The following is a 22,444-nucleotide window of genomic DNA, read 5'->3' on the forward strand; positions in this document are numbered from 1 at the left end:
TTGTGTGAAATACCTGGTGTTTCTGCCAGTCCCTCTGCTTTCCTATTAAAAACTGACCACACTAGGTACGAAAGCACAGCCTGGCCAGTTTTCTGGCTTTTCTGGGAACTCTTCCTGCTTTCCTCCAATGATTAGACTTCTGCTGACATGCCCCCCCCCCTTCTTGCACAGCCATTCATTGGAAAGACCAGTGCACTGATGTTTCTCCTCCCCTAGCTCTCTGAGTTCCTTATACAACTGAAAACAGAGGGTATGTGATCACTTATAAAAAAAGAAAAATAAAAAAAGGTCTTTATAATGTTTTCATATATATACACAAATGATTTGCCTTTCATTTGTATTTTAAACTGAATGGGTTGTTTTACAAGGTGAGTGTTCACATATACTTTGAAGGATCTTTGTTCTAGTTGTTCAAGAAGTGCAAAAAGTACATGTTGATGATGCTGCCTCTGCACTGTTATGAGCTAGCTTTGCTCCCAGTTTTCTATGTCAGGGGTGCCAAACTGGTGGCCCTCCAAGCTGTTGCAAAACTACAAGTTCCATCATGCCTCTGCCTTTGGGAGTCATACTTATAACTGTCAATCTTGCAATGCCTCATGGGACTCATGGGTAGTTTGGCAACAGCTGGAGGGCCACCAGTTTGACACCCATGCTGTATGTGAACACCTCTCCTCTATAATTTGTAGATGATAAAAGATGTTCTGTAGTTGTAAACCACCTCCTGTGATGGGATGACTATGCTGCTCCTCCACAGATACAGTATAGTGAGTAAGCGTTGTCCTTATAGGACAGGAAATTAAAAAGGAAAATGTAAAAGAAAAATAGGCTGAAAAAAGAAAATAAATGCAGTCACCACATCCAGGGACTGCTAAACTGCAATATTTTACATTTTTGCTAATCTTTATGCTAATCTACATTTGAATTAGTTATTAACTCAAAGCTGTACTAAACACTTTAATATGAACAAGTAAAAAAATTGACATCAGGTTTTACTAAGCTTGTGATAGAAGGTCCTTTATGGAGAAGGTGGGGGGATTTTTTTAAATCTTTTTTTCTTTAACCCTATATATGCATGTCTATGTTTCATGTTTTCTTTCACACAACATTTCAATTTTAGTTTCTGTAAAAAACAATTGCTGTAAAGATACCGCTGTCCTAGAGATTTCCGCCATCAATTGCATGTGACAAAGGAAAGGGCTGAAGCTGGGACTCAGACATAAATGATCTCCTATTGAAAGCAAAGATAAAAATAGATTCGGTGGAGATGAGACAGTAATTCTTTTTATCTTTGTGCAAATGGAAGTTCAGAAGACTAGTGATCATAATCTGTAGATATTCATGATATCACAGTCACATGATACAGATAGTGAAAGGAATGCAATCTCCATAGAAACTACATTCTGCTATGTAACAAATTAAAACATCAAACATATACTAAAGACTGGACCCAAATGCTGTTAAAACTTTAAATGACTGTTGTATTATTATTATTATTATTATTATTATTATAATACAAGATTTTTACAGTGCCAATAGTTTGCGCAGGGCTTCACAATGTGAGGGCAAACAGAACAGTTTTAATACAATTCAATACAGGAGGAATCAGAGGGCCCTGCGAGTTAGAGCTTACAATTTAAAAGGGAGGGCCAAGTGATACAAAAGGTAATAACTCTGAGGGATGAGCCCATTGAGAAAATGCATGTACAGTTGTTAGGTGGGGACAGGATAGGCTTCTCTGAAAAGAAAAGTTTTGAGGGATCACCTAAAAGTGGACAGAGTAGGAGATAGTTGGACAGATTGGGGTAGGGAATTCCATAGGATGGGAGAGGCTTGGGAGAAGTCATCCAGGCGGGCATGAGAGGAGGTGACAAAGGAACTAGAGAGCAGGAGGTCTTCGGGGGGGAACGAAGAGTGCGATTTGTTGGTATTTTGAGACTAAGTTAGTGATGTAGCTGGGAGCCGAGTTGCGGATGGCTTTGTAAGTGGATGTTAGTATTTTGAATTTAATCCGTTGAATGAGTGACAGCCAATGGAGGGAAAGGCAGAGAGGGGTAGCAGACACTGAACAGCTGGTAAGGTGCATGAGTCTGACAACAGCATCCATGATTGACTGAAGGGGGAAAGCCTATGTAAAGTTAAGCCAATGAGGAGGGAGTTGCAGTTGTCGAAGCAAGAAATATCCTGGGAGTGAATTAGCAGCTTTGTGGTGTCATTGGTTAGAAAGGGGCGTATTTTGGAGATTTGCAGAGGTTGAGATGGTAAGCTTTGGAAAGTGATTGGATGTGGGGTCGAAAGGAGAGTTCAGAGTCCAGGATTACACTTAGCACTCTGGCATGTGGGGATGGGTTGATGGTTGTTGCATTGATCTTGACAGAGAAGTCAGGGGAAGGGGCACGTGGGGGAGGAAATATTAAGAGCTTGGTTTTGGATTGAGTTTGAGTATGTGAGACAGTTGCATATTAAACATTATTCATACCATATTTTTAGTGGTTTGCTGACTTTCCATTCTTTTTCTTAGCAGGGTATGCATCTCTCATTAAACACAAGGGAATTTTAGACTTAAAAGTAAAACTGAACTCAAAAAGTGAAGACTTGTTATCTTATCTGAAACTTGGCACTCCACTGAGCAGTTGAAGTTTCCATATTGGAGACCGCAGTGGGGCAGAACCCTCCTAAGGACTAAAGCCGGCCATAGAAGGTTTAAATCTCAGCTGGTTCAGCAGGCACTGGCCAAGAATTGAACCATGTATAGCAAGGCTGAATGTACCCAAGTTTTTGATCAATCAACTTGGGTACAACCAGCCTGTCAGCTTTTACATGTGAATATTGCTAGTGGCTCTTATAGCCACTAGCAGTGATCGATGTGTTCTCCTGTCAGGGACTGTTCCCCTGCCTCCCCACCACTGGAAGAACACAATGGCTCAGCAGGATGGATTCCCCCATCAACACTGAATGTGTTGATGGGAAAATCAAGCAATTTTCTTTGCTGGAGGAGGGGAGAGTTGGTGGGGTTATAGTGGAAGGGAGGCTAGGTGGGGAGGTAGGTTGAGCATTGGTGATGTCCTTACGGATTGCGCCGATCTTGTTTTGGAAGTGGTTGGCAATCTCGTGGGCGGTGAGTGAGGTACTGGGTGGGGGTGGGGGGGGGGAGTAGGGAGTTGAAAGCGGAGAAAAGCCAGCGAGGATTGGAGGAGAGGGTGTTGATGAGGGTTACGAAGTAAGCTTGTTTGGCGGCGTGGAGGGAGGAGGTGTAGGTGAGGAAGGTGGATTTGTAGAGGGAGAACGCTCGAGGGGATCTGGTTTTGCACCACAGTCACTCCAGCACGCGACTGCGTCGTTTAAGATTTTTAGTGTGGTCGTTCTGCCAGGGTTGAAGCGGTCGGGGTCTAATGCTACGTGTGGTTAGGGGTGCTAAGGAGTCTAAGGCAGCTGACAGCGAGTTGTTATATGCAGCAGTGGCCAGGTCAGGGCATGACAGTGGAAGGATTCTGTCATACAGACGGTCAGCTGCAGAGTGGAGAGGGGCTGGGTTCAGGTTGCGGAGGTTACGGCTGGTGATGGTTTGACGTTGGGGGGGGGAGGTGTTAGAGGACGGGGAGATGGAGAATGTAATGAGGTTGTGAACATATAAAAAATATAAAGCAGGTGTTATTCCAATTTGATGCAAATGTGTAAATATATTTTAAATTAATTGCAAAGACTTAGAATACTCTGCAGACAAGTGTACTAGGCAGTCAGCAAACACGGTTTTAATGGGAGTTGATGGCCTACTTCCAGAAGCACACAAGAACAGATGCCCTTTAATCCCTTTTAAGAACTTTTAAAAACACAACTTTGCTTACCTTTTTCGCACACAGAAGGCATAATATGCAGCAGGTGCTTCAACAGGCAGGTACTGACCATCTGCTAAAGAGGTTGTCATCACTATCACCGAAAGCCACATGGGGCTGTGACCACGATCACAAAAGTATCACCTTTTCAACTTTAACCATATTAGGTCTAAACAAAAGTTTCTCAATTGCCTTCTAAATTCCTTATAAAATAACATGTTTATTGTTAAAAAAAACTGCTAAGGACATAATAAATGTTTAGCATTGTTTAAATAAATCCAGGAATACATGCGTCCACTCCCACACCCACATTGTGAAATGACTATCTTATGTAAGGAGGATGCAAAACAACTGTAATATAGTATGATACCTTATGTAGGTCATATAATATTAATAAGCGTGTCTAGGGGAACTGGGGCAAGCAGCTGGTGGTATGTTACAATAAAACATTGACTGTGGTGTTAAAGTACAATGCTGAGGCTCACAATTTCAAGATACTATTCTATAACCAATGACATCTGAAATTAATTTTCAGAGGCACATAAATGTCAGGCAGGTGAATGTCATTGTTGCATTAAAAATGATAAACACCGACCTGGAATATTGCAGCTACCGATATAACCTGACCTCTGGACGTAAAATTAGAAAATGCTCTTACAATAAACCTTTCAGTAAATTTACAAGAGCAAATTCCTGAATTACTGACAATGCACAACATACATCTGCAATATATATATATATCTATATTGTTTTACTGTTAAAAGGGCAGTGGATTATTTTAGGCTGAGATGATGTCATCAGTCTTCTTCAGGCAAAAGGAAGCATTTGCTTAGTTCTTTGAGCCCAGTGATCAGACTGCAGTATAGTTAGTGTGTAGTAAATCACAAGATGAGGGGCTGCAGCAGAAGGCACATATAAATATAGTCATGAACTGCAGAATTTACATTTTGTTATCTCTACGGGTAGCAGAGTGGCTAAATGTTTAGTGCATCTACCTGGCAGTACTAGGGTCATTGGTTCAAATCCCAGCCACAGCAACACCTCCGTGGTGTTTGCATGTTCTCCCTGTGTCTGTGTGGGTTTCCTCTGGGTACTCCAGTTTCCTCCCACACTGCAAAGACATGCTGGTAGGTTAATTGGATCCTGTCTAAATTGGTCCTAGTATGTGTATGTATGAACATGAGTTAGGGACCTTAGATTGCAAACCCTTTGAGGGTTAGGGACTGATGTAAAGGTACAATATATAAGTAAAGCACTAAGTAAATTGACAGTGCTATACCTAAAATAAATAAATAAAATCTCTGAGCTGGCATCTAAGGCTGACCATGCACTATTAGATTTTTTATGCTCACCCTCTGAGCTGCACACTGAACCAGCTAGATGGTGGCCTTGGGAGCTTTCTCATACTTCTGAGCCTTGTTTATTCTCCACTCTATCACCACCTGCTTGCCCCAGGTAGCTTTTATTGTGTTGGTGGGGATACTGAAGAAGGGAAAAGAGGAGGCACACACCCCAGTGAAACTTCTGCATGTTGAATAAGGGGTAAATTGCTAAGGAGAAAGGAAAGGGTCCATCTTTAGTCTTCAGCAGTTTGGCAAGACTAAGGAGGTACCCTACAAAGCAGACACTTCTGCGACTCCATCTGGAACCCCTACTTTCTCTCCCAAGTTCATAGGGAAAACTGATTCTGTTATTTCAGACATGGACACTGTTGGGGATGCTGAGTTTCCAGATACTTTGAGTACATGTGCCTCCTCAAGTATTACTGAACAGTTTCAAGGAGAGAAGAACATATCTTGGTTGCAGTACAAGAGTGTGGCTCCTCTGTCATATTGTTGATACCCAGATTTAGGCAATTAGAGAGGAACCAACTGTGTTTTTTATCAAATATGATTTTAAAAAAAAGTTTGTGAGTTTATTTTGGCCTTGGAAGGCAGAATAAGTGATAAGGAAGATGCGGAACGTTCTTTAAAATAAGAAATTCATTCTCTTAAGTTAAAATAGAATGGCAGTGCTGATAAATTAGATGACACTGAAAAAATTTTTTTACCTCCTTTTTTGCAGTTGGGAGAGCACATAGGGTTCTGATCCAGACCCCTTTATCTGGAGGATTGCCAAGACCAGCTTGATTATTTGACTATCTGGATAGGGCTATTATCTTACAAAAAGCATGCGGCCTTCAGAAAATACCAATAAAGGGAGAAATGATCTCTCTCTAACTGGATTTTTTTTTTAGATTTAAAGGAAAAGAGACACGTTTCAGGAAATTAAAAAAACTTTAAAATTGCTATATGCTATGTTCTACCCAACACAGCTGCTACGGGATAAACTCACTTCTTTGAAACACCAGTTAATGCAAATTCTAGGTTTGATACAAATGAAAAATATTTATGATGGTTATTGCTGGGAAAATACCATGTTTGGTTTTCCTAAGGCACACCACTTTTTATTACTTTTTAAATTATGTCTAAGGGATCTATGAGAAGTGTGGGTTGTCTCTTAGTCTAGGTTCACATGTATGCGTTTTCCACTGCATTTTGCAGAAATGCACAGCAGTCCATTTAAAGTGTTACTAAACCCACAACAGTAAAATCAATCTGTATATGCAAGCAAGCAAAGCATTATACTCACTGTGGAACCTAAGGGGTTAAGCCATTGCATTGTGTAAAAAGGCTACTTGATCCTGTTTTCTCTGCCCCTCCTCTTGTTCAAATATCATCCTGATAAGACAGACTGAACCTGTAGCCACATGCACATCCTCAGTTTAGCTAGAGAGGTTTTTGTTTTTTCTTGGGAGAGTGCATGTGATCAACACAGGGCTAATCAGCACTGTCCAGACAGAGGTCAGGGGTTTTGCATCCTCCTAGAGCAGAAAGAAAAACTACAAGCTTTAACATGTGCTCTGCTAAAGTCACAAAACTGCTCTAACTGCTGATGAGAAAAGGTATTTAGCTGTTTATATTTACTAAAATAATTGCACTTCCATGTTCTGTGCACCGTGGGAGACCAAATATAGTGAATGCAGGGTCCTGGGTTTAGTAACACTTTAACGATTTCCTATGGGACAGGTTCACACCTCTACATTTTCACGGCTTCTGGAAAGGGTCAGGGCCCCTATGTCCTCACCCACACTCAAAAAACACCCAAAAAAAGCCTATGAAAGGTACTAGGGGCATCTTGTGGGGCCCCCTAATGACCCTGGGCCCTCGGGCAGTGCCTGAGTACCCTAATGGTCAGCCCGCCCCTGGCTCTACACCATTGACTGCTAAGAATAGATATTTTCCTGATATTACTGATTTCAGAAGAGAACCTATGTAAATATAAAATGGTGTTGTATGAGAGTGATGCTCATTTGTTTCCAGAAGATACCAGTTGATCTTTAGGGTCTACAATAGCTATTATGTTCAGCTTTGATCTTCTTTGAGGGATACTTATATATTTAGATACATTTTGTTACCCATTGATGATTGGAAATTCCCTTTACCCAATTCTGCTACTTCTATTAAAATTGGCACTTCTTTTAAATACTTAGCTGTTAATTTTTTTTTCATCCTAAGGAATACATGTTTTTAAATATAGATGCACTTTTTTTTTAATATAAATTTCATGCTCTGGAGAAAGAGGATTTCTAAGCCCAGCCTTACAAATGATATATAAAATGTGGAGAACAGTCAAGGATATATTGGGGATTACGCGTTTTATTTCTTTTTCACCAGTTTGGGATAATTCTTTTTTCACATGGCAAAGTTGGAGGGATTTGCTCTCTGGAAATAGAGGGGCATTTTTTGGTTTACTCAATTATATCATAACGGTTCTTTAAAGTCATTGCAATGCTTGCAAGAGGAATTTTCTATACCAAAAAAATGTTTTTCCTATATTCACAGTTGTGTGTAATTAGCTGTCAAGAGAAAATAACTTTTATGATACACTTTAACATACTAGTAATACAGGATATATTAATGTCTAACTGCACAAAGGTGTTATCTCTGTCTGTGTATAGTATTTGAATTCAAATATGTATTACCCTTAGTTACTTCATAGAGCAGATCTTACAGATAGCTCCACTTACACTTGATGTGGTCAGGCCTTGGGAGATCTTATTCATATTTTTCAGAGATACTGTAAATTGTTCCAATATTATTTGGTCTGAACCTCTGATGACAGCTTTCACAATATAGAGAAATCAAAAACAGAAGTAAAAGGTTATATTTTCAAAGTTGACTGTGTATATGAAAAGCCTTAACATGGTGGACATACCACAGGAGCAGAAAGGCCACTGCACCTAATAGACTATGGCTATGGCAAGCTTAGTAGATTGTTTTAAAAAAGTCCTGGACTCTTTCTTAAATTCAAAAAATATAACTGGATACTAATATTTATAGGTAAAGTTGATCCAGGGAATGTCCAATTGCCTCTTGGGGGATCAGGAAGGATTTTTTTCCCCACTGGAGCAGATTGGATCATGCTTTTGGTTTTTTTTGCCTTCCTCCAGATCCACTTTGGGTATAGGATTGTGTATATGAAGGTACTTTTTTTCATCTGTGAGTTGAACTAGATGGACTATGGTGTCTTTTTTCAACCAGACTAACATGTATCTATGTACACAAATATTTTCTGCTTTGGTAACTACCTTCATTTGTAATTTATGTCATTAAAGCCTTTTTTTAATATCAGCCATCTTGCAATATATATTTAGTGGCCCTTTATATATTGCTTTGCAACTTTGATGTGTATGTTGCTAGTTATTAGATAGTTAGCTTTCATATATAACATCAAATTTGTCTAGGGCGTGGGTGCTGTAAAACCTGGAGCAAACCTAGCTGATATAACTAAACAACTACAACTTGTAATTATTATGTAAGATGTTTTATGGTTAAAATAATTCACAGACAACCTAATTATAATTCCCTAGCTATACCTTTCTGTGCCATTAATAGTGTAACAAGCATGTATTTGTTTTGACAAGCATTCTTGTGCTGAGTTATATAAATTATGAAGCAAGGTACTTTTCATCTGTTAATACAGAAACTAATGAAATTTCTTTTATGATGTTTTGTCATTTTAGTATCTCACCAACTTTAACGCACATTCTAGTGAGGTACAGCAATTAACTCTGAAGCACTGATATATACTGCAGCTGGATTCACTTTTCAAAATGGAAACTTTCCCATTTTTTATACAAATTATGAACTATGTGATTTCATTTTCCAACTGCATACACAACTGTTCATGATAATAATCATAATAAGTAACGTTTTATCTTCAAATTTCCTTTCATACAATCACACCAAAGACTTAATAAAGAAAGTAGCAAACAATTGCAGCATTTCGAAAAAACTTTTTTACTAGTATAGTAAAATATGAGGTATATCAATAGCAAGAGTTTTATAACTGCACAACTAGAAATGTTCCTTTTGTGGATATGTGAAGATGTATCAAGCAGTGTGTTGGAAGTGCCATTGGGTCTTTCTGTACAGAAATTAGGCTATATAGCCACAGGATTGGCTAAATCAGACAGGGCTAAACATATTTTAGAAAACTATGTAGATGCCTTATCAAAAGTCACAATTGAAGTAACAAGGTTTGACTGAAAAAGAAAGTTGGAATTTTTTTGAACATCAGTAACATACAGGTCAGACTTTAAACTTTTTAATTTTTATTAAATAAATAATAAAGGAAAATTATGATGTGCCCATACCAAGAAAGATAAAAGAGTTCTTGTACAATGGCAATGTAGCTACCTTTAATTACCTTCAACGCTGCCCTGATCTGCCATTTGAATACCAGAAAAACCAGTACTTTTGGTAGCCCTATTTGCTTCCCATAATTCAGCACTCTCTGCCTTAGAAGCCAATGTCCAGGACTAAGCACTGTCATGATAGGGGTAGGGGCGTTTGTTTAGTGCTGTATACAATTTTAATTCCAAAAAGTCAAAATTTTGGGAGCTGTTGTTGTGGTAGGGAAGGGTCTGCAGGAAAGGCAAGCAAGCCAGGTTATGGTGAGCCTATTTTGGTCAACATACTGATTATCTTTAAACATAAACTTTGTTATACTGATGTCCCTTTAGATTGTATTTATTTCTATAGCTATATATATATATTTATTTTTCTAAATTGTACCTATTCTATTCTAAATTTATTTCCATAAGTTAACATATTTTATGTAATTTACTGCAGTCATCACAATGTGAGGTTTTTTTTGGTCAAAATGGACATAATTATTAAATAAAATTAATTCCTTAAAGTTGTATAAGCAAGAAATATAATATGGACTTAATTAAACACATCTGCAAATGGTGTTCTCTCAGACTCGCTCATGATATGCACCAGATGTCTACTGTTGCAATTGGTAGAGTACCAGGATGCTGTTGCCATGATGATCACATGAATAGATTTTAGTATGCATTGCTCGGTACTGCTGCAAAATTGTATGCAGAGCCATTAATCTACTGTAGTTTTTATAGACCTGCCCATATATCCAAATTATTCATTTGCCAAAGCAAGCTCTAGAAAAATCTCATGTACAAATTACATAATTTTATCATTATAAGAACATGAACATTCTTAACAAATGACACTCTTTAGCTTTAAAGTTTAAAATATAAAATGTATTATTACAGTGTGTGGCCCTGCCACTGTGAGCATGAGGCTAAAACACAGGATTCACACAGGATTCACACAAAGCCAGAGTGCAAAGCTCCAGGATGTTAATTTTGAATATAGAAAGCTGTGTTTTAAGCTTTCAGGTTTTGAAATCCCAGATCAGGGCCTGGATTGTTAAGGTTCCAAAGTGTTTTAAGCAGTTGCAGTTTTTTGTGAAGAATGCTGGCAGAAGAGCTGTGTGTTCCTAAAGAAGACTGCACCCCGTGTTAATGGGGTCCTTGTCCCTGGACTGTGAAAGTAGGGACAGCTACATGGATCTGAGAGACCAAGAAAGTTGAGGAGGCTAGTGAGTCCGGGGGCTGGAGGCAGTGAAATCAGGAAGTCTCTGGTAGAGTGAGCAAGCCCTGGGGGTAGGAGCTGGAGAACCTTGTTTAGTGGTCAGGAGTGGACCTGGGCAGGGAGGTGCCACAATCTAAAAGGTCTGAGGGATCAGTAATCATAGCAGTGGTGCTGTGAAAGCATAGCTAGGTGGGCTAGCATTTTCTTAAGTAAATTTTTTTTTTATGCTGAAGAACCCCTGCATAGGAATCTATGTTTAGGGATTTTGTTTTCAATAAAACTGAGCTGCCATGCCCATGAAAACTAGTTTGGACTGGTGCAAAGCTCATCTACCACACATCCCCTAGATCTCTTTATATGACCCCACACGACAAAAATGTGTAGTTTATTTGGATTTATCCTTCCTTTTTGACAAAAAGGTGTTTTTTCTCAAATATTAACTGACTATATAATGGCTTTAGGTCAGTTTTATTTTTCTAGTTTTTGTCTATAAGTTTTTAAATGGCTGCTTTATATCTTTTTTTAATGTGCAGTATAATTTTCTATTATAATTTCTAGTCTTTGTTTTACTGATTATCATTTAGTACATGGTGCACCTAGACTTCCCAGCATGGTGTGTGTGAGTGAGCACTGCAACAGCTGTTGCCTTTCAGCTTGTGCTATTGAACTCTATTAACTTGTTCAACGGGCCTAAGGAAACAAAGAAAAATACTGTAAAAGGAGCCTAAAGCTCCACCTACTGACTAGATCTAAGGTTATACGTAAAATATTTATACACAATATTTAAGAATTATATGACTAAATGGATTTTGTTATTTATAACTATGATGAAGAAAATGTATACTGAACCACTCTCCGCTACTTTAAAAAGTGATTTCGAGCATTATAAGTACTAATAACAGAGACTTTATGACATGTTGAGAAATCTTTGTATGACCTAATGTTGATTCCTTTTTTTTTTTCTTTTTTTTTTTTAACTGTGTGTTGGCTAAGCCTGGAGGAAGGTGAGAGAAAGGGTCCCATTGATAAGGTCCCAAATCTCTCACCCGCCATTGCTGGGACATCTGCTAGTTTAGAAAGCAGATAGACATCCAACAAAAACACAGATTACCAGACATAATATATATTTAAATGTTAAACACCCAGTTTTTGATAACCTTATGTTCCCCCAAAATAGAAAAAGTTTAGAAGTGATGTATTTCATACTTAACATAGAAATCCTTTTCTTACATCAGAGACCACTACTTTGCCTAACTACATAGAGGAAAAGTGTTTCATTGACGGTCACATGAGGTTAGTTAGCTAATAGCTTACAATGTTACTAATGAGAAAAACAATTTTCAACTGTAGACTAATTAAATATTGGTAGTTTTATTTTTCAAAGCTGTTTATCCTGCATATGATAATACTTAGATGAATAACGTGATTGAAAGTCTAAATGAGTAACTCCTGCTGTAATCACTTGAAACGCCCTTCTCCTGACAAAGTACAGAGATAATAGAATTAATTTTGTCTATTTACTTTTTTTGCTTACTTACCAAATTTTGAGAAAACTGTTTATATGGACATTGTTCATTCTTTTCCACAGACCCTTTAGTAGGACAAGGGACCAAAACCTGTATACTGGCCACCTGATCTCTGTCAAAGGGGAGGACCAATGTACAGGGGACAACTGTTGATTGGTGGGCTTTGAAAGAATGTCTACCTTAAGCCTTTTTAGCAAGGCCTATGGCCACATATAGAGCTTTACAATATCAAGCAATTGTATATATAGTACTTGTTTACTCTAACTGTATGATCTAACTCCATATTTAGTGGGGAAAAAGAATCAATGCGGTTGCTAATTTAGTTCTGTGACCACATACTGCGAGTTATTTTTACCATTTGTTTTTTTTTTCTATCTTAAAATAACTTTGATATGATTTTACATTTTAGATGCTTATTCCACATGTTTGTTATTGTAATAAATACGGAGATTTGTACAGAAGCCACATTTTTTGAGTTACTGTAAAATATCAGTGGCAATGGGAGTACATTGTTTCAACCACTGGCCAATTCACAGACTCACATTGTGAGATGTAACAATAAAGAATAATTATTGTATAGCAAACCAGGAAGTAGGCTCTGCATATGCAGCATGGAAAAATTGGCTACCCCATGTACTTATCAAATAACAAAAATTATTTTTTTGTTTTTTTTTACCATTAAATATTAGTAACACGATAAAAGGAGAAAACATGACCATGTAGCTAAATAGCAATTTTTGAGGACAACTGATTTTATACAACTTTTTTTGAAAGAAAACTTACTGAAAGGCTTTTTATAAACAATTATAACATACTGTATCAAATAACGACAAATGAGGCTATGCTTTTTTTTTTCCATATTTAGCAAAAACTACAAGAAATACAAAGGGTGTTACACTTTCCATCACACAACACGCGCTGAATGGACAGTGTTTTTCTCAGTGTCAAGACTGTTTACCAGCACACACTTTCAAGTTGTCACTCTGCACCAGGAACCAAAAATAGATGGGCAACCCACAGTTATTCCCTGCCAGGACAGGCATTAAAAAAGTACATGCAATGAATTATTAGCACTGCTGGCACTGAGTGCTTTTCCATCATTGATCATTCAAGAGCCAATATGACCATCAAGGTTTTGGCAAGGTGTAAAAAGAATGGCTCTGGAGGACATCCACTGCACATAATATGAATGCACTAGTGTTTGGCCATTGGGGCCAGAGAAAAAACTAGACTTTTAGGATCTCAAAAAGCTTCCATTTAGTATTTAAAGCCTTAAGGGCATGTTTGGCCTTTGAACAATACCTGGCAAATGCCAAATAATCAGAATGAGACCTTGTTTGACAGTACTGAATTGTCTTGGAACACTGTTTTATCTGGAATCAGGTTACACTGAAAAAGGATGAATAGGAATAAATGTTTGCATAAACCCATGAGGCAGGAAATCAGTGCCATCTCTCGTTTCAACATTTCCCGCTATTAAATTTATGGTGTACTTGCTGCAAACTGGAGATCATAAAGGAGACATTTAGTATCTGGTGATTGATGCGCTATATAATGAGAGAATCGGAGCCAGGATTAGTGTCATCAGCTACCCAATCTGCGAAGCTCCTTACTTTCCAACAGCTTTGAAAGGAGGAAAACTCATGACATAAATGTGTTATGATCAGTAAATGTGCAAATCACGAGTTTAAAATCAGAGCCCATAAGAAAATAAGCATTTACCCCCTCCCCACAAACACACATCACGTCAGATAAACCACAAAATCACGGCCAGACCTACTCAGCTATAATTATAGTTAATGTGGAGGGGGTTCCACTGAGGATTAGATCATGATATCTGTGCATTTAATTTAAAATGTATACATCATAAAGTTACACTGGAGTCTTTAAATAATTAAAAAAGGATTTGCCTGGAATGATGACTGTGTACAGTATGTAAGTATGGAAGCTTTCCACCAAGTGAAAGAAAACATGGGGGTCTCTTTTTTCTGTATAATGCTTTCACAGAATAGGTCATCGACTGAATAATCAGACAAAGAATAACTGTAACTTGCAGTTTACTAAACAGGTGCACAACTACAAGCAATATTGCAAAACAGGCTCAGGATAGCAAAGAGCATGTATACACTGCAGAATATTACAAACAGATTTTGAAAGCTGCAGACATGGACTATTCATAGCAATGTCTCTTTGGCTGATTCAGGGTATAAAAACACTACTCATTACTTCAGTAAAACAGTTCAAAGCCCAAACAGAAACTTGCAATTGTCATCATAAGCACTATTCCCCCAGTGAAGTCCATGGTAGCTCTGATAACACAGGAGAACAGCTGGAGGAATCCAAGGCCTGAGCCGGTTGGGGGGCCTTGGATAAATAGTAATCAGTGGAGGACTTTCACAATAGCTGGGTCTTGTGCTATTAGATTCCAGCCTTATTGCCCACATACAGGTTTTGACAGTGGAGGGCCTCTCAACTGGTTGCAAATCACTTGCCCAGATACCTCTATAAGATCAAATGTGGTCTCCCTGACCTGTTGAGGGAGGGAAGCTGCAGAACGTATTTTTTTTTGTTGGGGGGAGCTATGGTAAAAGAAGTTAAAGGGGCCCGCATTTGCATCTGAATAGGTGAATAAATGGGTACGCTGCTACAATGATGACATGATGTTCAATTTGTATTTGCACTCATTTGCCCAACATAGAAAATAACATTACAAAATAAAAAATTGTTTCCACAACAGAAATATGATAAATAATATGGTTAATATGTCTTTGTTGATTTGGATGCACTGAAACATTATACGTACTGTACATACAAACATAATACATTCAAAAAATCCAGGAAGATTAATTAAAAAGCTTTCAGGGTGGTAAGCGTTACTTGAAGCTTGAAAGTTACACATACTTCCATGGCATCCTTCATGAGATACAGTAATTTAGAATCCAGTCCCTTCAAGCTGTGCTCTCATTGCCCACATGCTTCTGGCTTTTGCGCACTGTAGTGTTTAAGACCCCGTTCACACTTGAGCGTTTTACAGCTCAAAGCTTGACACTCAGAAACACCCAACAAGTAAAATCCTATTATTTTCAATGGCCCCTGTTCACACTTGAGCGTTCTGTTGCCTGTAACAAATCGCCTGTTGCTCAAAAAAGTACTTGCGCTACTTTTTAGGCAGACCTGAGTGTTTTGTCTTCATACACTTGAATGGAAAACACCTGAACAGTAGGAATGAGCACTTTTTCAAGCGTTTTTTCAAGCATTTTTTAGGCATTTTCAGTTCAAACTGCAGCTCTTTCTATTTCTATTGGCCAAAGCAAAAATACCTAAATTAAAACCGCCTACAATATCTTTAAATCTGCTAAAAAAAAAGCTCAAAAACGCCTGAAAAAAAAAACGCTTGAAAAAATGCCTGAACGTGTGAATGTAGCTTTGATTGAAAATGATAGCCCTAAAGAATACTTTTCTTTGGGGCTAACTTCTGCAATTAAAATGCTGCAGAGCTCAAAGACTGTATTCTAAAACAGTGCAGAGTGTAGGAATGGAAATGTGCAATTTACATAAAAGTTTACGCTAAAAGGTGAAAGTCATAAATCAACAGCTAACAGTAAGCAAACCATTAGATACAAGAATGGTAAGATCAAATAAACCAAACTCATAAAACAAAAACAAAACTAATAACAGTCCAGTATGTGTATCTATAGTAAAATGTCCATGCAAGCTAAAGAACTCCACTGTGAATTATAGGTGAAATCATCTTCATATAAATCTCCACATAATAGTGTAGAAAACTCCTCCAGCTGAAAAAAAACACACTCAGTGCTCCCTCACCATTGCCTAGATCAAAGGATTACCAGAACAGTATGACCCTCAGAATGAGAAGTCATAGAACACTTGAAAGCAATTAGCTGAAATCTTGGATATGTGATGTCGCCACTTCACTCCACCATATATCGGCAGCCACTCAGGAAAATGTTCATGAAAAAATGAGAATGCGCCACATGTGTAAAATCAACGGTATCAAATATTTATTAAAAAACAGTGCTACATATTAAAACAAAGACAGTGCTGTACATATCAAACTCCCCAGAGGAATATGCAGATTGCTTCTGGATTTCGTAATACGTGATGATGTCAGGAGCTTTGGCTCTGCCCTACATGTTTCGTCAAGAATGACATCTTCCAGAGCCCTGGACTGTCAGGGAGCGAGGAGCCAGACACACAAGGAGGTGCAATTAAAGGTAGGTTCATTAATATAAAAATAAGACAAGAGTCTATGCAAGTCCAACAGCGGAAATCATAGCCAAAGCTGAGGTCAAGAGCCAGGAAGAATCGTCGCCAGAGCCGGGATCAGGAGCCAGGAAGAATGGTCGCCAGAGTCGGGATCAGGAGCCAGGAGGAGTCTTAGCGAAAGCCGAGTCGGTATCCAGGAAAGCAATGAGTAGCTAAACAGGAGCTTGCTGTTGTGCAAGAGACAGGATGGACTTGCATAGACTCTTGTCTTATTTTTATATTAATAAACCTACCTTTAATTGCACCTCCTTGTGTGTCTGGCTCCTCGCTCCCTGACACTACACGAATCCCATGGACAGCCACAAACAGCAGACTTATATGTGATAAGCCGCCACCTCCTGGGGGAGGAGCCACAGAGGGCTGAAAGCATAAAGGATCCCACAATGCTTTGCAGACACCTAAAATGGATGCCAGCACATGGAGCAGCACAAGGTCTGAGGAAAGGTAGGACCTTGACATGGACACAATGCTATTTTCCTCATCAAATTTATAATTCATTGCTTTGCATGAATCAATTAATACAATATATATAGTATATATTCACCAAGAAATAATCATACACTCAACTGTTTTTTTTTAAACCAGATAACCACCTAATTTTTTCCCCTTCCCGATTCCTCCTTTCAATGAATGACCATACTTCTGTAAGGGTTTAGAACATAATTATTTGGTGAACTGCACACTATGCCAAAATCCTGTAATTGCCCTGGAGATAGCGACTGTTATGTCTGCTATATGAATAAAATCTTGTGAAGTGTATATCAAAAAGATTATGGCATGTTATCATCATTCTAGATCACACAAGACAATTCTGGCTGTATACACAGACAGGCTAAGAGATTTATGTCCAATAGAGAAACAAAATAACACGACTCAGCCTATGGCAACCCGTCAGATTCCATCCCAGATTTTCCTCGTAAAGTACAAGTCCATTATTCAATAATTAGCTCAAGCATGGCAGAATGAGAATAGAAAATCCTGTAAAATAAAGGTACCACTTTTCATATTACTCATGCCAAAGCTGATGCACGTATATTGTAGCCAGTATATCAAATCCAGTGAAATCTTATTGGCATTTGGTTTGTGGTTTTGCAGCCAGAGCTCATGTAAGCAAACCCTAGTACAATGCATTCCATACAGTCTTACATACTATATTTGTCTTCAAACCAGAATGTATTTTTACATCTTTATGCAAACCAACTTTATTCAGCTGTTTCCTATTATGTTATACTGCCGATGTCCCTACAGCTTTGCTTTTATATTTCTGCATGTGCACAGAAAATGAAATAAACAAACTAAAGCAGAACTCCTGCCAAAAAGTTAAATGCACATCTGAAATGCATAGAGTATACAGTGTGTGCCAAAATGTTATAATTGGGTTCATATACTCTTGTGATTCACACACTGCTTCCATGCTACATAGTCAGAAGTAAGGGTGATAGCAATATTCACTATGGCAGCTATGTAGCTTCCCATGTCACTCTCCCCTCAGCCTGCTCATTGGACTTTGAGCCTGGGTTCACATATATGCGGTGCGGTATATTGCATGTGATTCGCACAGGAACCGCACCAAATTCCTGTGCAAATCACATGCCATTTGCGTGGGGTGCAATTGGAGCCATACATTTTGTATGGCTCTAATTGCACCGCACCCGCACCAAAAAGGTACAGGACCCTTTTTTTGGTCCACACTAGAATCAGATCGCATGGGTATGCACACCTATGCGATCCGATTCCGCACATTGCACCACATTTGCGGACTGCTTTTGGGGTGTTGTTAACATACACACCCGCAACGGTTCGCATGAACGCGGTACGATTCTGATGCGGCGCAGAATTTGTACTGAAAATGCTGCGAATTCCACACCGCATTAGTGTGAATGACAATTATAACAATGAAGTCCTCCCTGTGTTTTCTTGTAAAAGGCCTACAAACACACAAACACTTGCCTCCAATGTGTTATAATGACTGCACTATGCAATGAAACAGGATCATATTTTCCCTCCTTTGTACTTATTTATAAGGAGTGGATTGCTGCATAACGAACATAAGCATGGTCTATGGTGGCAGGTTTGCCTGTGGCAGTACTCAGCCACTCATATGTAGTGTTTCTGTCTCTGTAATACATTCCCATATACTATAAAAGGGTACAGACTGCTGCCCTACCTGCCAATCCATCAGGGCCCTCACTGCTGCTGAACCAGCACTTGGTGGACAATGTATTCTGTACAGTTGACCTACTCTTACTTGGTACATTATTATTATACAGTATTTATAGAGCGCCAGAAGGTTTGCTCAGCGCTGTACATTATAGTGGGGGACAGAGCATGAGACAATACAGTAACAAAACAATACATGAGGGGTTCGAGGGCCCTGCTCTTTCGAGCTTACAATCTAGGAGGAAGGGGATAGTGGTACAGGAGGAAGTGGCTGTAGGGGATGGAGTGGTAGGAGGAGTGGAGGAGATCGGCTGTTAAGTGAGGGTGGGATAGGCTTCCCTGAAGAGATGGGTTTTCAGGGTGTGCCTAAAGGTGAGGAGGGTAGGTGACAGTCTGATGGATTGGGGTAGTGAGTTCCAGAGGATGGGGGAAGTCCTGGAGAAGTCCTGCAGTCGGGCGTGGGAGGAGGAGACCAGGGAGCTAGACAGTAGGAGGTCTTGTGAGGAGCGAAGAGTACAGGTTGGGTGGTATTTGGGTATCAGGTCGGTGAGGTAGTTTGGGGCAGCGTTATGGATGGCTTTGTACGTCAGTGTTAGTATTTTGAATTTAATGCGTTGGGCAATCGGAAGCCAGTGGAGGGAATGACAGAGGGGGGGTGGCAAGGTGGATGAGTCTGGCCACTGAGTTCAGGATAGACTGAAGTGGGGATAGCCTTTGTTGGGGTAGGCCGGAGAAGGGAGTTGCAGTAGTCTAGACGTGAGATAATGAGGGAGTGAACGAGCTGTTTAGTAGTGTCTGGGGTAGGAACGTACGTATTTTGGAGATGTTGCGGAGGTGGAGCCTGCATGAGTTTGCCAGCGATTGGACATGGGGTTGGAAGGACAGGTTTGATTCTAGAGTGACACCTAGGACTTTGGCTTGCGGGGTGGGACTGATGGTGGCATTATTGGTACATCTGGAGGCAAACTGCTAGAGGACTGGGGCAGCACTTTTCTCTACTCTTTTTGTTTCTAGGTTTACTGGCAGAGTGGGTAATATGCCACTTTTAGCCCCTCTGCCTTACCTTGGTAGTGGGATACTAAACATAGCCAGTCAACTAGGCCTTGAGGGTAACACAGTTAGGGGCAGTAAGTATAAATTCAGACATATTTCTGGATATTCAGGGGCTTAAGGAAGGTAAAAGAGAAGTTGAGGGGTTTTTTTTAAATTTAATCATACTTACTTAGGTGAATGCAGCATTGATGCGATGCTGCATTTGTCCCCCACCTGCTCTAAGGGTGAGAACTGAGCAATTAGACACCACTGCTGGCTCAGTTCTCCTCACCGCTTTGAGCAGAGAACAGTGACTGTCTGCTCTGTCAAACTCCCTGGAAGGCTGGGCCAGGTGCCGGTCCAGACTCCTGGGTGGAATCTGACCATATGGTCGCGATCTTTCCCCAGCCTGGACCAGCTCTATATAAATAAATACAATGGTATTAGATATTTCCTTGGCTACAGAATCACAGGTTAAAACAGAGATATCAGTTATGGAACATAGTAGTTTCTGTAAGCTTTTGTTTTGAATAAAAACTTTTGAAATGTGCAGTTTAAAACACTGTTAAATCACATTGTACCATGGTAAGCAAAACCATTTTTGTTTATTTTACCCACAAATAAAACACATCAAGAACCTAAAAAGCACCAACAGGAAAAAGTAAAGCCAGTATTTTATCTACAGCCTTTTTATCCAGTTATGTTCAAAGCCTTGTACTGCAAACTATTCAATAACATTGAACAATAAAACGTACAGAAAATGAATACCACCTACCTGGTTCAGTGCAGTTCTTGCGATGTCTGTGGTCTCCATGGATTTCAGTGAAATTCTCCTCATCCATCCAAAGTAATCCCCTTCCATTACCATTGGAATTGACTTCCAATGGGTGTCTCTGATCACTCTCTGTAGCAGCATTGCCTCCATAGCCTGCCAATAAATGAAACAGAGTTAATTAAAAAATGACCCTTTGCAATTACTTTCAGTATTGGATAGTATATCACAGGAATTCCATAATACATACTGTATATACATAAGTACATAAATACAAAGGTGCCCAAACTATCATGTAAAATTGATATTGTAAAGTAAATTAAACTAAACCAATTAGATATTGTCATCTACAACTTACTGGTTGTTTCCTAGAAAATGTTTATAAAACAACTAAAACCTAGAACAAAAATCCACTGTATTGATGCCTACAGTTCGTAGATGTGCTGGTTGCCTTTCCTTTCTTTTTTTCTTTTTTTAAGCTAAGAACATTTTCAAAAAGTTCAGAAAATTCCCATTGATCTTGCCAGAAATGCAATGTCTTTATATTTTCCGGTGAAATGCACAGAAGAATATATTCCTTCCTAGCTTTTTGTGTTTTTGCATGGTGCGCAAAAACAAAAGAGAACCCTCGGTTCAGGGGAGGATAGAACCTAATGGCCACACATCCTCCGCCTAGACTTCAGGGAAAGGACCCAAAGACCACACCCTCCATCCAAATGAAAAGAAACACAGAAACAAAAGTGCATAGTGACAAACACATTAAGATAAAAATAATTTAAATAAATAAGTGCCAGTTCAAGTGTGTTGGCTAAGCCTTGCAACCTGGTAAGAATAATTGCCCTATCCAAAAGGACTGGACCAAGAGGCGCTGTGCAGGAAAAGCAATAGGTAATGTGGCCATGCGCTTATTTTCACTGTGGGTTTCCCACACCCAACTGATACTAAGAGCATCCCTGGGGTAATCAACTTCCAGGGGGCTCTCTGCCTGCCCAGCCTATGACTAGACCAGGTAGCACCCATCATTAAAATCAGGAGGCATTGGGCCCCTCCACTTCATCACTGTGGAATTACCCCTGTGCACCACCTTACTCAATGAGCACCCTGGTTTTTCAACAGGACAAACCTTTAGAGTCTACATCATACCAGCAGGCATACAGAACAGCCAGCCATTTTTATTAAAAAGTCAGAATGACGGCGGAGCACCCCTACTGGACACTGATAAGAACAGATACTATACTTGATCTTAACCAAAAGGCAGAGAAGCAATAGAAGGCCAAAAATATCTTCATTCTAACTATCTTCTGTAATCTACCAATTGCCATGCCCTCCATGTAATGGAGATGAAGAGATCCAGGCATGTTTGTAGTCCGTATGAGGAGAGCGGAGTGGGGTGACAACCATAGGTCCCTCTGTAGATACAGTGGAGGAGTGACGTACCCAGCCAAGGACAGGAAGTGTGTTTTTGTAGGACTACCAGGTAAAAATAAAGCAAAAGAAGTGTGCAAAAAAGAAAAAAAATATGGCCATTGCAACAAGGAACAGTAATCTACAATATATAACATTTTTGGTTTTGGGTTTAGATGTCCTTTATGGAATCCAGAAGTCTTTGAACAGCTATGAGCTACCCACTCACCACTCGGTGGGAAAGCATGAATAACTGGCTCATAGAGTCACTGTATGGATCTGAAACCTGAATTCTGTAGGAATTAGTGCCTGTACAGCTAAAAGTATAAATTAAACAAACCATGCTTGCTTAAGAATAAATAAATATTGATTTATTAATGAATATAGAGCTGAGTCAATCTGTGTATATTTGTGTATCTGTGTCTGTATCTGTGTATTATATTTGCTCGGAGTACAGCTTTAAAGCAGCAGGAAGTGAGAAGTCTGGAACCA

At 39.3% G+C, this 22,444-nt stretch overlaps 1 protein-coding gene and 1 pseudogene across 1 annotated transcript in view; both read right to left on the reverse strand.

The window, feature by feature from the left end:
• SLC24A3 (solute carrier family 24 member 3) overlaps positions 1–22,444 on the reverse strand; it is a 526,682-nt gene that overhangs the window by 373,378 nt on the left and 130,860 nt on the right. The window contains exon 2 of the mRNA XM_089669796.1: positions 20,552–20,704. Within this exon, the coding sequence (XP_089525922.1) occupies positions 20,552–20,704 (153 nt within the window). The remainder of the gene's footprint in view (positions 1–20,551; positions 20,705–22,444) is intronic.
• Positions 21,674–21,815, reverse strand: LOC149468697 (U2 spliceosomal RNA; annotated as a pseudogene).

The sequence above is a fragment of the Staurois parvus genome, unplaced genomic scaffold (assembly GCF_062004578.1).
Source record: "Staurois parvus isolate SC_StPar_1 unplaced genomic scaffold, SC_StPar_1.0 ptg000081l, whole genome shotgun sequence".
In the NCBI taxonomy this organism is placed as follows: domain Eukaryota; kingdom Metazoa; phylum Chordata; class Amphibia; order Anura; family Ranidae; genus Staurois; species Staurois parvus.